This window comes from Tachypleus tridentatus, chromosome 13 (assembly GCF_004210375.1).
Source record: "Tachypleus tridentatus isolate NWPU-2018 chromosome 13, ASM421037v1, whole genome shotgun sequence".
NCBI classification, from domain to species: Eukaryota; Metazoa; Arthropoda; class Merostomata; order Xiphosura; family Limulidae; genus Tachypleus; species Tachypleus tridentatus.
This window is the reverse complement of record NC_134837.1, coordinates 68,833,344-68,850,123: the sequence shown is the minus strand read 5'-3', so window position 1 is coordinate 68,850,123 and position 16,780 is coordinate 68,833,344. Positions and strand designations below refer to the sequence as shown.

Below are 16,780 nucleotides of genomic sequence, written 5' to 3'. Positions count from 1 at the left end.
AAAATGACAGTGTGGAGCCACTACAATCCCACACTATCTAGTGTCAATGACTGAAAATTTAACACTAACATTATAGGACAAACCTAATAGTAGGAATGGTTGTTACTTTTATAACACATACACCCAGGAATATTTCATTCACTACTTGAAAGTTGCTATGCTATAGCATAATAAAACCACATTTTGAAATAGGTCTAATATTTAAGTATATGATTTATAGGAGTTATTAGATTTTACAATCTCAAATGGCCAGAGAGCTTCAGCTGTTAATCTCCTTTACACTTCCAATAGATGCACAGAAAATCTCCCTGGAAATTGTTGGTAAAATATTTGAATTTGTAGGAAGGTAATCATAAAAAGGTCTTGTCAAGATTACAGCAGCTATACCTTCATAACTTTTGTCATTTTTAACCCTGCCATCCTTTACTGCATGCCACAAGGGGTAAGAAACTTGCATTCAAATTTGAATTAAACTACTTTTTATGTTATAGCAACTAGTATAACATAAAACTCATAGCTAATAATCCATATTTTAATATTACACAAGATTTAGGTTCTTAATTTTATAAAGACCATATTTTTCACAGTGTAAAAGGTGTGACAATTTCTCTAGGTATTCCTTCTTCTCTATTTTATTTATTAACCTGACAATAAGTATGAAATTTAACCTAAATTACTCACTTTACTCTTCATTGCTCAGACAAACCATAATTTTTATGGGCTTCAATTTTGTTTGGTTACAGAGCTATCAAATAGAAAATCAGATCCCCCCTGCTGCATCCACCTGTCACATCCTAGCTTTCAGGATTTGTTAATAGTTCTCTCTCATGTTTAATTATATATTACTTATAACAAACAGAAAGTCAAGGTTTCCTTCTATCAAATGACATGTTAAATAACATTGTGTTCTGAAAAGATAATAGTAAATTTCACTCAGAGTATAAGCAACATTCCTGTGAGAAACTTAATGAGTAGCTTGGATGAATTGTAAAGGTTTTTGTACATTACTTAAAAAGTCAGAAAAATTTTGAGTTAGGGAAAGTTGTCTACTTTTTGCATGTTATTAATCTATGTTCTTCGGTGCATTGTTTAGTTAAATAAGAATTATTTACTGCCTTACTAATCATCAGTATAAAAAAGTAGGGCTAAGTGTCACTCACAGTTAACAGAAGAAAAAAAAAGAAAGCTTGGGTAAGTACTTTATTTCTTGTTTTCCATGTTTATTCATTATTTATTATAAAAGTAAGTGAAACATAAAAATAGGAATCTCTTTAGGTTAGCTAAGGTTAGATTAGGTAAAATAAATATTATTATATGAGACATACACCCAAAAAACTTGTGAGTAATGTAATTCAACAACATAGCATCAGTACCATTTTCCTCAAATGATTTACAACGTGTAATGGCAGAAACAGCAAACGTTAGACATCATCATTCAAAGAACAATAAAACATAAGTATAAATAAATGTATATTGTTACAAATTTAAAGTTACTTGAGATAAATCAATGTAGTTTCATGTTACAATTTGAAGTAATTCTAGAAAAAATTAAAAGGTAATATAAATTTATTTCTAATTTTTCTTTGTGGTTATGAGATGGATTAAATTGACCAGCATTGTATAGTTTGAACAGAGAAAATCACATAAAATATAAAGTTTTATTGAAAACAAATATCTGAAAATGCATCTAGAAAGTTTTAGAGATTACACAAATGAAATTTGAGATTTTTTTTTTTGAGTTGAAAAAGTATTTTTAATCTTAACACGAAAGCCACTTTACACACAAGAGTATAAAAGATGCTCAATACATCCATGTGCAAATTGTTTTTTGATTTATTAAAAAAACTTCACTAAAAACATATTTTCTTGTATGTGAAAGACTTAAGTTTACTGAAAGCATGTTAAATGTTGTAAAAATATACACACTATATTAAAAGATAATAGTATATAAACTATAAAGACTTTAAATGAGGACAAAGAGGTTGTTTGGTCGGTCAAATGAATGGATATAATGCTGAGTAAAACACCTTTATAATTATATTCCGAGATATATTCGAATCTTTATATTTTTCTCCTCAGCACTAATTCACTGATGTTAGATAAAACCAAATACTGTCTTAATGCTTGTTCTATGTCTGTTCAAACTTTAAAAACAGACTTCCTGACAGGCCTCTTATGATTCCAGCAACTTCAATTCTCTGCCTAAAGCATTTTTAATTAAACATGAATTATCTGCCTAAAACATTTTTAATTAATCAATTTGATAAATCTGAGTGCACAAATAACATCAGTGAATGCAACTATGCTACATCAAGAACGGAATCATTTCTGTCACAGAAAAAAAAAAAAATGAGGAAAATTCAGTTTGTTTATTAACCCTCTCAACTATAATTTAACAAACAACTGAGGTTTTGTTAGATTTTAAAATTTCAGGAATAACTTTAATAAAAACAAAACTAACATTTTTCATTTGCTTCAAGAACACTGAGGTGTAAAATATTACTTCTAAGGCCAATGTGAATCCTAAATAAGTTTGATTTGGGCAGTATTAGGAGAGTGTCACTTCTGTTTTTAAAAAGTATTTTCCCAAATTCAACAATCTAATCTTTCTAAGTATACATCAGTAAATAAAATTATACAACTTCTCAAAGCATGCACTTCTCCAAGTATACAAATAAACAAAAAAAGAAAAGAGAGAGAGAGTTACGTTACATTTTCAGATCACTGGTAAATATTAGAAGTAGAATATACAAATCCTGAAATTAAAACTAGCAGGTGTGCATGTGTATAAGGAAGGGTAAACTTCAAGCAAGACCTTACAGACAAATACAAGTGAGAATACAGACATATTAAACAGGGAAAATTTTTAACTGCAACATGATTTATGCATGTTAGTGAGGAACATGAAATGCACATCCTCACAAAATATTAGGAGGACTTTATATCTGTCTGTCTGTCTGTCTCTCTCTGTGTGTGTGTGTGTGTGTGTGTGTGTGCATATAAAAATATAATCCTGAGGCAAAACACTGGTCAAGTAAAGGTAGTTGAAAAAAACAAATATGGCATTACATTCATCAACTGAAAGTTAAATACACATCAAAGTACTGCAACAGGCCTGTACATTTTATACAACCTTTTAAGCATAGTGGTATACATATTACGACTTCAAAAATGCCTGATACATATTCATGAAAGTTGGCAAGCTTTTAGTGAACAATACAGTTATTTTGCATGATAAAAATTAGACTTTTTAATTAAGGATTTTTCTAAAACTTTCTCCATAATTATATGGTGTCAAAGTGTCAACTTCTTCGAGTGAATAGTGAATTCCATGTTAAGATTTTAAACTAAATTTCTTATTTTGAAAACCTCCTAAGTAAATAAAGTATTTTCTTTGAAAAAAAATTATATTTTACTTATTTTCTGTACTGACCTCATAACTACCAAAATAAAGTTAGAAAATAATTATAAATTACACTTCTTTCTTTCTGGAGAGACCTGCAAATTGTAACAGGAAACCACAGTTGTTCATCCTATATCATATAAAGCTTGTAACAGTATGTGTGTGTTCATACTTAATTGTATTGTTTTATTATGATTTAAACACTGTCTATCTAGTAATAATACCACATAGATTGTACATGACTCAGCAAATGTGTAGATAATGTTACACTACTGAATTACGTAAAACATAGGCTGCTTGTGAGAATACCTCATGAAAACTTATTACTTTTTTTCTTTGTTCTTCTAACCTTATCTAACTTTAAAAAGTTTCCAATTTTAGTCACGTTTACAACAATAATGAAAAGAGGAGATACCAAGAGAACAAATGTCACAATTTTCATACTATGGAAGATTGGAGATTGATTCTATATTTTCTTATAAAATTAGGAACATAAAATTACATAGTATTAAAACTCTGTTTATTAGCCATGTTTTGACACCAGGTTTATTTGTAAGTAGTTTAACTGAATTTTAAATACAACTCTGTAGAAGGCTGTAACATGTACACTTTGATCTACCTGATGTGAATGGATTAAATAAAACTTAAGTATTGTTGATAAAGGAAAGAAGGTAATGGATGATAGTTTTATAGTAGTCAACTGTGCTGAATGAACCATGGGGATACAAATCAAAATAGATATCGTGTACACAAATAACAATGGTCTTAAATAACTAATATTTTGCTCATTTTGTGTTTGAATACTTCCATATTTATATAAACAGTTTTCAACTTACGTGTTTTCTCTAGAACCACCTCCACAATCATAATCTTCATGAACTTTGGTAACCCATTCTCGAAATTCTCGTCGCTGGATTTCTTTTGTTCTAGAAATCCGCTCGTTCCAATCTTCTGTTACTCTCTACCAATAGATATATAAAATTACTGCATTCAAAGTATAAATGTACTACATTTAACAAGACCCATGATGAACAATTAACCCTCTCTTTAATTTCATAAGAAGAAACAAACTTGTCCATAAACACAGCTGTAAACACACTGAACAATTACCACACAAAAAGAAGCCTGTCCATAAACACAGCTGTAAACACACTGAACAATTACCACACAAAAAGGATCCTGTCCATAAACACAGCTGTAAACACACTGAACAATTACCACACAAAAAGGATCCTGTCCATAAACACAGTTGTAAACACACTGAACAATTACCACACAAAAAGGATCCTGTCCATAAACACAATTGTAAACACACTGAACAATTACCACACAAAAAGGATCCTGTCCATAAACACAGTTGTAAACACACTGAACAATTACCACACAAAAAGGATCCTGTCCATAAACACAGTTGTAAACACACTGGACAATTACCACACAATTGAAAATATTGTTTATAAATACAACTATAATCCCTTTTTACCTCAGTTTACTCAGTGTTTCACAACCTCACTCTAGTTTCCTCAGTGTCATGGCCTTATTTTAGTGTCTTAATGTGTCATAGCCTTACCTCAGTTTCCTCAAAGTGTCGAGCTGCCATGCTGTTTATATCTTGATCACTGTAGACAACACCTACTTTCTCTACGGCCATCTCCATTTCTTTAGACTGTCTTCCAATTATAAACATCAAATTTCTTAAGTACAACTTAATGTTAAAATCAATATCACATTTTAATGCTTATCAGACAATGCAAATCCATATTACTAACCTAAACTACCAACAGACTGAGCCTAGTTGCTTCATTGTGACTTAATTATGCATTAAAATAAACATGAATGTTTTTAAGATTCAAACAGTACAGAAGTGTGAATTATCTAGTAATCAGATATGGATATGGGATATCTCACCAGTACAGTTTTCACATTTCAAAGAATTTCCAAAAGTTACACTCTCTAGACACAACATTTTCCATCATTTTCATGCACTTATCAAATATATTATTAAGAAAGCCATTCCATTTAAGTAATTTAGTAAAGACTTATACATGTATTACTAAAGGTGATTCTACCTTCTCAACAGTAATTCAAGGGTTTCTTCCTTTTCCCTCACCATTTCTTCTACTGCCATAGCATATGTGTGTTCTAAATGTAGCATAGTGTCCAATGCAGGAGAATGGATCAGACTGTGATACACCTCGGAAAAGGACGTTTCACTAGACTCTTCATCAGGTTTGGCATACATTGTATGCTCCTGTCCAAATAACATTCATAATTAAGACTGTTTTACGTGGTTTTGTGTTTTACAAAAGATGAAGCCTGTAGCAAGGTGTTCTATTAACCCTAATTTAACTTTATATCATTGTTGTATTTAACTCAGTATTAACATTCATCCACCAAGGTTCTAGTACACATTATATTACATGTTCATTAATATTCTTGGAACTGCTTATTATTATTATTCACTTGTCATTATACCTGTAGCTAGCTATTACTACTCCTGAGTAACTATTATTATTCACTTGTCATTATACCTGTAGCTAGCTATTACTCATTCCCGAGTAACTATTATTATTCACTTGTCATCCTACCTGTAGCTAGCTATTACTCATTCCCGAGTAACTATTATTATTCACTTGTCATCCTACCTGTAGCTAGCTATTACTCATTCCCGAGTAACTATTATTATTCACTTGTCATCCTACCTGTAGCTAGCTATTACTCATTCCCGAGTAACTATTATTATTCACTTGTCATCCTACCTGTAGCTAGCTATTACTCATTCCCGAGTAACTATTATTATTCACTTGTCATCCTACCTGTAGCTAGCTATTACTCATTCCCGAGTAACTATTATTATTCACTTGTCATCCTACCTGTAGCTAGCTATTACTCATTCCCGAGTAACTATTATTATTCACTTGTCATCCTACCTGTAGCTAGCTATTACTCATTCCCGAGTAACTATTATTATTCACTTGTCATCCTACCTGTAGCTAGCTATTACTCATTCCCGAGTAACTATTATTATTCACTTGTCATCCTACCTGTAGCTAGCTATTACTCATTCCCGAGTAACTATTATTATTCACTTGTCATCCTACCTGTAGCTAGCTATTACTCACTCCTGAGTAACTATTATTATTCACTTGTCATTATACCTGTAGCTAGCTATTACTCACTCCTGAGTAACTTTTACTATTCACTTGTCATTATACCTGTAGCTAACTATTACTCATTCTCGAGTAACTATTATTATTCACTTGTCATCCTACCTGTAGCTAGCTATTACTCATTCCCGAGTAACTATTATTATTCACTTGTCATCCTACCTGTAGCTAGCTATTACTCATTCCGAAACTATTATTATTCACTTGTCATCCTACCTGTAGCTAGCTATTACACATTCCCCGGTAACTATTATTATTCACTTGTCATCCTACCTGTAGCTAGCTATTACTCATTCCCGAGTAACTATTATTATTCACTTGTCATCCTACCTGTAGCTAGCTATTACTCACTCCCGAGTAACTATTATTATTCACTTGTCATCCTACCTGTAGTTAGCTATTACTCACTCCCGAGTAACTATTATTATTCACTTGTCATCCTACCTGTAGCTAGCTATTACTCACTCCTGAGTAACTATTATTATTCACTTGTCATCCTACCTGTAGCTAGCTATTACTCACTCCTGAGTAACCAGATTTTAGAATGATATATAAGGATCATTGCAAACAAACACACAGCCACAGTTAAAACATAGGAAACAATCAGTGGGTGCCCAAAACATGATCATCCTGGTTTTGTAGAACAATCTTTGAATTAGTGTCCTTGGTAAGACACATTTTAAGTTGTATTAAAGATTCCAATATTGTTAAGAAACTTAGAGTAACACTTTGAATGTTGGTAGTGTTCTAACAAGCAGAAGAAAATGTAAATAAAGAAACAGAACAGTTCAGATAAAGTTACCTTGAAGTTTCTACAGTGTGTTACACTACAAGGCATTACATAGACTCTTCAAGCATGGTGTGTATTACATTACAAAGTGTTGCATACACGTGTGCATGAAAATTAGTACAAGTAATTAAAAACCCTTTTCAACCTGTTACACTAAGCATGAGAGCTAAATAAAAAAGCTAAAATGTTGAAAGTACAAACCTACACACCTGAAGTCATATCTGTATTTGTTGTTAACTCCAGGCTCATGAGCAGTCTTTTATTAACATATATTTATTTTAAATTTAAGAACTAAATTTATGAGAAAAAATATATTTTATTTAAGTAATGCACTTCTTTTTCAGGTGTTCAAAGAATTAAACCTAAAACACAAAAGGCACCAGGAACACCATGACAAATAAACACAGATGGTGTGAATCATTATCTACCCAATCCAAGTGGCCCTCAGCAGTGAAACAAATTCTAATAATTAACAAGTCTAGAAATCTACCATGACTTGGATTGGTGATTATTGGCTCCCACCAGGGTTCTGAAGCTAACACTCTACCAACAAAGTTACAGGAGCTCACGTACTAAGTCCATATATAATTTTCATGTACTAAGGTAAATCGCACTAAGCTATCACCTCTCGGAATGCCTGACTCCATCTTTCCACTAAGGACTCAATATCAGCATCTCCTGTCTGGTAGGGTCTAATATTTTGTTCTGATCTTTCATCAAGAAACTTCTTTGTTTGTTCTGACACAAAACCCTCCAGTGAATTAAGTAAATCTGTAAGACACGAAAATATATTTAGAAAATAAAAATAATTAGGTTTATTTATTTAAAAGTACATACAAGACAATTAAGCAGATAATCAAAAGTAACTTTTACCTAAATTTGGAGTCTCTTTCCCACTATCTCCACAAGGAATAAACAATTACCTTTGGTGGGATCTTGGCCTATTGGATTTGTCTAACTGTATTCCATGTGGTTTTGCAATAGTATATTTTACCATAGGCTATCTTATTAAGTCTAAAAACATTTAATAATTCTTACCTTTAGAACTTTCAAACTGTACTGTTTTATCAGCTTCTCAATTTTAACAGGTCAGTTCTGATAATCCATTATTTTATAATAAAGAGTTACAGTAATTTCTAACCTTTATTTTTTGCCTGCTTCTTTTGTGTGTGTGTGGTAAGTATTCAAGCTTTATGATTAACTGTACCTTTCTCTCCCTTTAAATAAAATGACCATGTAAGAACTACAAGTAAAAAGACATCTGTCTGGTCAGATAAAGTAACCAATTAACGAAACAGGGTAAATAACAGTAGTAAATACAACTGTATTGTTTGGAAAAACATAATCACAGAACAAATATGGGCTTAATGTTAAAACAGTTGCTCATAAAACTAATTACCTAGTCATGTAATAACTAACACAAACATTAAGTAGTTCTTTGAACTGGTTAAATCTTTTAGAAACATCTGTAAATTTCTTTTATCACTTACCTTCTTCCACATAACAAGGAAGCTTGCATGCATCCAAGATCTGATAAGACAATTCCTTAACTGGCATCAGCAATGGAATAGTGACCATATAACTTGCTGAAATATCCTTCTGGGCATCAGGAAAGGTGAACGTGAACTCACACTCTAAAGATGTACACATGGCTGATAACTGGGGAAAAAAAGATTGCATGTTTAAGTAGCTTGTGTATAACTCAAGAAATACCAGTATACTTTGTTCATAAACAGTTCATCCTGAGATAAATTGTACCTAGCAGTTTTGTTTATAGTAGAACATTTAATCCACCCAGAATTTCATTTTCTCAATACTTAAAAAGAAGTATACATACCATGTTCAGTATCTTCCAAGCCTAACAAACTCAACCTAACAAACAAATAAAAATTTCTAAATATTTATCACAACAAAGTCTATAAAACTAAAGATTTTTTGTATCCTTTCGTTCAGTTAAACATAAGTTTCATTTTGAGCTTCCAGTTTATATTTAAAACACATCAAAACTTGATAATATCTTTAGTGTATACTTTAGACTGTAAACAATTCCAGTTAGGTTTAACAAATAGGTAATGAAAATGTAAAGAACAAAGAAAATAAGAAAGAATTACACATCTGAGAATTAAACCATCAGAAATCTTTTGATAAGTCTATAATCAAAAATTACATAGAACTCTTCTATGTAGTAGGTAAGCACAGGTAAAATGAAATATATTTCACCCAAAGAAATACTAGACACACTTGGCAGCTTGTCTAAGAATTGCAAAATAAATCTTAATAATGGTGTGTATTATGAAACAGTAGCTTGGACAACACAAGTTATTTCTTTTATTACAATGATGCCAGCCTTAGGATGAGTGAAATGTGCTCCTTATAAGGGACATCAACCCCAAGGAGCACCAAAATCAACACTGCAAAAAGCAAATTTTATGCATTTTACAGGGCACCCAAGTACAAAGTTTGCACAGGCCACAATCTTGCCTAGGGCTGGATGTGGATCAGAACATTAGTGTGAAATCTCTAAATGTCTGTCGCAGTAAAATCAAACATATATTTTAGGTTTATAAATCCTGGATCTTGTATAAAATACTGAGAATAAACAAGTGAAACCAATTTACACTTAAGTACAAGATCTCACTAACATTTCTCTAAAAACCTTATCTCTCTCTCAACAACCAGTTTTTAATGTTTTTTGGCTATCTTAACATACACCCATCTTTCAAACTTTTTAATCTATAAAATATCTCCAATCATAAGCTTAGCTTATACTTACAATTCTGTATAAATACTTGTGCAGTTGTACATTTCTAAATCTAATGACAGTGCCAATATGTTAGTAATGGCTAATTCTGTGGAGAATATTTAAGTTTAATGAATGGTACTAAGATATCTTTCATCCAGTTGTCCAGAATGAGAAGTGTCATTACTGGGTCATATAAATTTGAAAACAGATGTACATTGAAACTGTTTAGAAAAAAACAACAAATTTAGGTTTGATTATTCAAATCTTGTATAGAATATCCAGCAAACAATCTTAAAACATACTTGTGTAGAATGTCCAGCAAATAGTCCTAAAACCTACTTTTATAAAGTTCAAATTTACTTTTAAGTGTGGAGTTATTATAACCTTGTCCAAGGTTATGGTACAGAAGGGTCTCATTTGGACTATCACATACAGTAATGATTTCTTGCATCACTTCATGAAAAATGTGAACATAATGAGAATTCTAGGGAGCTCTTAATATAACACATAGTTCAAAAACATTTATTGGTAAACAAAGATATATCTCTGTCCCATAAATTAAACAGGGGAAAATGATTTGATTGAGCACTTGGAATTTTTAATAGATAACATTCCATAGGGCATTAAGTCAGTTGTGAAACGATATGAAAGTTTAAGCTTCTAACTTGAAAATAATTATGGTAATCAACTGAACCACTGCAAGCCTATAATATATTTTCACAGTTTTGTTCGGGAAAATTATTTCTCCTTATCACAACGTTAAAAATATTTTGTTCCTTGTCGTAACTTGCAACATCTGTACTGTTGTTATATTATTATTTTTTAAATATTTAGTGATGTAATAGTAGGTAGTATATGTTAATTTAAATTACATTTGTTTTGGTGAATGGAAAAATAATGTTACATAATGTATTTGTAATTAACAGTTTATAGTACTAATAACTAATATAGACTACAACTTCTAATTTAACATAACTTTAAATCCAAGCGTACTACGGTTAAAAATGAAATATACACATTTCCAATTATTCCCTTTATAAATTAAAAATACACTTACCTAAGTCTGTGTCTCAATTATTAATAACAAAGGATATTAATATAAACAAGTGAAAATGCTTACCCTTTCAACAACGGTGGGCGTTATACTGAGATTGTCAGTCTTACTCTTCTATTCAGCGTTAATTTAAAGAATAGCTCAAATATACAGTGGGTGGTGTTGATTAACTTTAGGCCATCATTTTGAGATTAGAGACAGCTAGCGCTGACAACGCTGAAGTAGTTTTGCACGAAATGCAACAAGCACATTGATTTACATGCTAGTTCAATAAACTAGGCATATGTAAACAACACTTATTTACAATGAAATGAATATTGCAGAATTTACAAGAGTATTACGTAACCATTACCCTCCAGTTAAACGAATTTATACAATGATTAATATATGATTGACAAAGAACTAAAATAAGCTCCAAGCTATATAATAATAAATATATCATACGATTGTTTTAAAATCATATGATTCCAAATTTTACATTTTATTAGCTATTTAAGATATTGTGGGTAGATATTTTACGAAACTACTGATAATCCTTGGAAATGACAACATTACTTTTAGCGCCTTTCGAAGTTTGCCTTCACTCGAAGGGCAGGCATTGCCAGGTGGTTAAAGCACTCGACTCGTAATCGAGGGTCGCGGATTCGAATCCTCGTCGCACCAAAAATGCTCGCCCTTTCAGCCGTGGGTGTGTTAGAATGTCACGATCAATCCCACTCTTTGTTGTTAAAAGAGTAACCCAAGAGTTTGCGGTGGGTGGTGATAACTAGCTGCCTTCCCTCCAGTCTTACACTTCTAAATTACGGATAGCTTGTGCAGATAGCCCTCGTATAGCTTTGCGCGAGATTCAAAACAAACCAGTATGCTCCTATCAAAAATAAGAATCCATGTATGATATGGAGGGTTATTTGTTATTGTTTTACTGTTCATGGAAATCTTATGAACGCAACAAATAAAATACCTTTTCCCCTTAAAATGAAGAGAGAAAATTTTTCGTTTATATGAGTTGTTTTTGTGAAATGCTACTTAACTCTATTACCATATACAATTCAGCCCCAAAGTCAAATATTGTTTATTTAAATTTAAGCACAAAGCTACACATACTCTATCCACCATGCGTATCGAAACCCAATTTTTAGTGTGGTAAATCCGCAGATATAACGCCCCAAGCTGACAACAAAACTAGAACACTTAAAATGCATACATGTAAAAATGTAAGTAATAAACTTTAAAGTAATAATAGCATAAGTGTAAGAAGTGTGAAATATAACATTATGAAAATTGTCAAAGCCTGCGTAGTGCGGGTTGTTTATTGAATTTTATACAAAGCAAGCGAAGGCCATTTGCGTTAGCTGTCCCTAATTTTATAGTAATAGACTAGGTAGGCAGCTAAGAACAGCCACCACCAACTCTTGGGCCAGTCTTTTCATATCGAGCAGTGTTTAATATAATTTTAAGGGGGAGAGGGGATGTGAACTACTAAATCTGAGACCTACAGACCGCCACACTTGACGTAGAACTTTGTGTGGCTTTTTTTACTTCATATTTCCCATGCAATGAATGTAAAATGTTAATGCTCATTGAAAATTGATACTGCTTGTAGAAATCACCTCCAGAATAACTGTATAATTAAAAAGTTTGTTATGGTCGTTTTCATATTGCAAAGTTACATAACAATCCACACTTTGTCCACTGCCGAAGGTTTTGCGTTGTAAGACTGTAGACTTAGTGTTTACTCACTTGGGAAACAAACAAAATGCAAAAGTGAAATTAAATACAAATAATCACTATAGTAAATATTTATATTTTAATATTTCTTTAAAAGGGAAACTTACTTCCTACAACATTGCACAAGAACAATTGTCACTCCTTGTGTAAACGTATGTATGTGTTTTTCTTATAACAAAGCCACATCGGGCTATCTGCTGAGCCCACCGAGAGGAATCGAACCCCTGATTTTAGTGTTGCAAATCCGTAGACATACTGCTGTACTAGCGGGGGGCAAAGGTATGTAACTAATGTAAAATAAAAGAAAATCCAAAGGAACAGTAATATTCAAATCATCAACTAATAAAAAAAGCACAGTATTCTAACTAAAAAAAAAAAAGAAATACGTAAAACATAATGTTATAACGTATTACTTTCGTTGAAGAGGTTCTTTTATTTGATGTAAATAATTCAAATTCCAATCCATTTACATAAACAAATTAGTTTATTCCTTCCTTGAGGTTTTAACGAGCTTAAACACATTAAAATTGTAAGTTTAAGTTTACAAATGGTACCATTTAATCTTGCTCGTGAAACTACAAAGATGGTGGATCAAATAACTGAATAAACACGATACTGACACGGATCAAAATACTTTATTAAACCTTCACTGACTGAATGACTGAAAAATTGATTAACTCGATACTCATTCGCTGTTCACCGTTTGTTTATTAAATTAAAGCAAAACACACACTACACTTAACTGATAAACATATTTATAATCTACTCTTATTTTTCGATATTTTACTAGATCTTCGAGCCTACTACAACAAATCTACTTGGTCTCACATCTTGTGCCTCAAGATAATATTTAAATACCACATTAAATTATAGCTAATGACTCATCCATTCATTGAGTTTTGTTTTTTGGAAGTTTTATCTTCCGAGGCTCATCGTACACGAATTGGACAATGTCTTATCTTTTGTTATCACTGGCTGTCCTATCATTGGGGAAGTTCTTTCTGGATAAGTGGTCGAACGATCCCACAGGTGAATTTATCCCCAATAATCCTCTAGAAGAAGTCTCGACAGGAATTCTAGCTTCTCAAATAGTTGACTTAACCCAGCTTTCTCTCACCAACGTACTTTCAAAGATGATCATAGTGGATGACATTTGGTTTAAGTGCCTATTCTTCTGTGTTTTGTAAACCACATCACTCAATATTTTAACACTTGTAGCATATTCCAGTACCTTTTATACTTTGGAGTTTGTTTTTCTTGAAGTAATGATTGTACAGGTATACTATGTCTCCTCGGTAGATCCAGTTTTGTCGCAACAACTTCTTAGCAACCTTTCGTTTTATTATCAGCTGATTCGAGGTTTTGTCAATTAAATTTATGTATGACCTCGATGATTTTTCTTAATCTTTCCACATATTATGCATAAGACTCTTATGAATTACCATTCTCTAGACAGTAGTACAAAAGTTTCAATGGGGTACTTTAAACTTTTTCTCCCAAATAGTATTGATGACGGTGTGTTGTCGGTAGCTTCATGCATTGTTGTACAATAACCCACAAGTAACAGAAGAAGAACTTACTTTGATGTTTTCTGATTTTGACCCACATGCACAGCTAATTTACTTAACAGTGCTTTATAGCATCTATCCACCATGCCACCAGAAGATAGATGAAAGGATACTGTTCTGATTGATACATTTCCACATATAAATGTGATTTAAAATTCCATCTCCTTTTCGAGACTAAGGACATGGCTAAAATGAACTGAGTAAAGGATTATGACTTCATAACTTCTAAACTATAGCTTTGAAATTCTAACTTGGAAAATTCATTATCTGTCACAATTCCTCAAATTAAAAAGTACTTTTGAAATATTTTGATTTGCTATATCATAGGTTCAGCCCACTAGATAAATACAAAACGATTTAATGTCGTTATAGAAACATTCAAATTAAGCATTACAAGCGCTTGGCTTAAGTGATTATGTGTATTATCAAAAGTATAGTAAACTAATGTTTAAGGAAACGGATATACAGAACGGACTGAAAATGTTATAATTATCCTAATATTTGTCATTGAACATAAATGGTTTATTTTGTTTTAATTTTTGCCCAAAACTACACGAGAGCTATCTGCGATAGCCGTCCATAATTTAATAGTGTAAGACTAGATGAAAGGCAGCTAGTCATAATCCCCCACCGCCAACTCTTGGGCTACTCTTTTACTAACGAATAGTGGAATTGACCGTCACTTTATAACGCCCCCACGGCTGAAAGTGCGAACATGTTTGGTGTGACCAGTATCAAACCCGCGACCCTCGAGCAACGAATCGAGCGTCTTAACCACCTGGCCTGAATATACGAGGGCTGTTCAAAAATACGCGGACTGACGTCATAAAACAAAATGTACTTTATTTAGAAGTTACAGGTCTGGGACCCCTTCAAGGTACTCTCCTCCCCAACGCACACACTTATCCCAATGGTGTTTCCACTTGTTGAAACAGTCCCGGTACGCTTCTTTTGTAATGTCCTCCAGCTCCTTCGTCGCATTTGCCTTAATCTCGGGAATCGTCTCAAATCTTCTTCCTTTCAAGGGTCTTTTGAGTTTGGGGAACAAGAAAACATCGCAAGGAGCAAGGTCAGGTGAGTAGGGGAAGAACAGTGATCGAGTGTTTGGCCAAAAACGCACGAGTTCTGAGGCACAAATTTCGCAGCAACGCGATGCATCTTCAGTTTTTCGGTCAAAATCTCGTAACAAGATCCAACTGATATCCCAAACTCTTCAGCAAGCTCCCTAACAGTCAGACGTCGATTTGCCCGCACCAGGGTGTTGATTTTGTCGACGTGTGGGTCGTCAGTTGACGTGGAAGGACGTCCATGACGCTCATCATCTTCAATGGACTGTCGACCATCCTTAAAACGTTCATGCCACTTGAAACATGCCGTACGCTTCATAGCAACATCACTGTAAGCCGTGTTAAGCATAGCAAAAGTTTCAGTCGCAGATTTTCCAAGTTTAACACAAGATTTCACAGCAAGTCGTTGCTCCTTCAGGTCATTCATTCTGAAATCCGCCAAACGAAAAAATCACACTTCACTTAAAACCGCGTAGCTAATATACAAATGAAGATATCCGCAATCGGGTAATAGCGTCGTAATCAGCTGATCTGTGCGAACCTAGCGACACTAAGCGGATTCCACTGGAACCAACTGGAGCCGCGCAATTCAAACAGTCCGCGTATTTTTTTTAACAGACCTCGTAGACAGTACATCAATGCGTAAAGGAAACTGCACAAACATCATTATGTCAAAATACTTTGTTTTGTTTTTTAATTTCATGCAAAGCTCTTTGTGTTTGCCGTCCCTAATTTAGTAGAGACTAGATGGAAACCAGCTAGTCATCAACACGTACCGCCAACTTTTGAGATACTCTTTTACCAACGAATGGGATTGATATTTTTCTTTGAATTTTGTGATCTCTTTTCTCTTTAAGATATTCTTTCTTTCTTCTTGACTTTCTTTGCTCTGCTACTTTTTTGTTTATATTTTTTCCATTGTTTTATCGTCTCTAGCAGGTTTTTATCCTACTCTGTGCCTTTGTAGTAATCTTGAATCATACTCGAAGTCCAATCCAAGCTCTGTTTTACTTTCGCCAAAATAATCCTTCATTTGTCGTCAGTTACGTAATTTTGTTCTATCTTAGGTGGGTTGTCTTGAATTATTGAGCGAAAAAAAAAATCTGAAGTCCAATTTTACTTGGAAAGAAAGAGAACCATACCATTGGGTTGAAAGTGAATGAATAAATATTATAAATAATGTGAATTATTTTGTTATTCATTTATTTATTTGTAATTTCATTACTTGGATTGAAATTCAGGCAAGGGCAGTGTTGTGGA

General features: G+C 32.9%; 1 protein-coding gene across 6 annotated transcripts in view; it reads right to left on the bottom strand.

Moving 5' to 3' along the window:
• LOC143239601 (FERRY endosomal RAB5 effector complex subunit 3-like) overlaps nt 1-16,780 on the bottom strand; it is a 67,551-nt gene that overhangs the window by 29,422 nt on the left and 21,349 nt on the right. For 3 of the 6 annotated variants that reach the window (XR_013021258.1, XR_013021259.1, XM_076480839.1), the window contains exons 1-7: nt 11,224-11,742; nt 9,198-9,232; nt 8,851-9,019; nt 7,986-8,131; nt 5,473-5,654; nt 4,974-5,073; nt 4,240-4,364 (exon numbers count right to left, since the gene is read on the bottom strand). Coding sequence is in view for 4 of the 6 variants with exons in the window: in XM_076480839.1 (XP_076336954.1) it covers nt 4,240-4,364; nt 4,974-5,073; nt 5,473-5,654; nt 7,986-8,131; nt 8,851-9,019; nt 9,198-9,200 (725 nt within the window). In the remaining 2 variants the exon portion in view is untranslated. Of the gene's footprint in view, nt 1-4,239; nt 4,365-4,973; nt 5,074-5,472; nt 5,655-7,985; nt 8,132-8,850; nt 9,020-9,197; nt 9,233-11,223; nt 11,858-16,780 lie in introns of those variants that run through there. The other 3 variants (XM_076480842.1, XM_076480841.1, XM_076480840.1) reach the window with 3 other exon arrangements.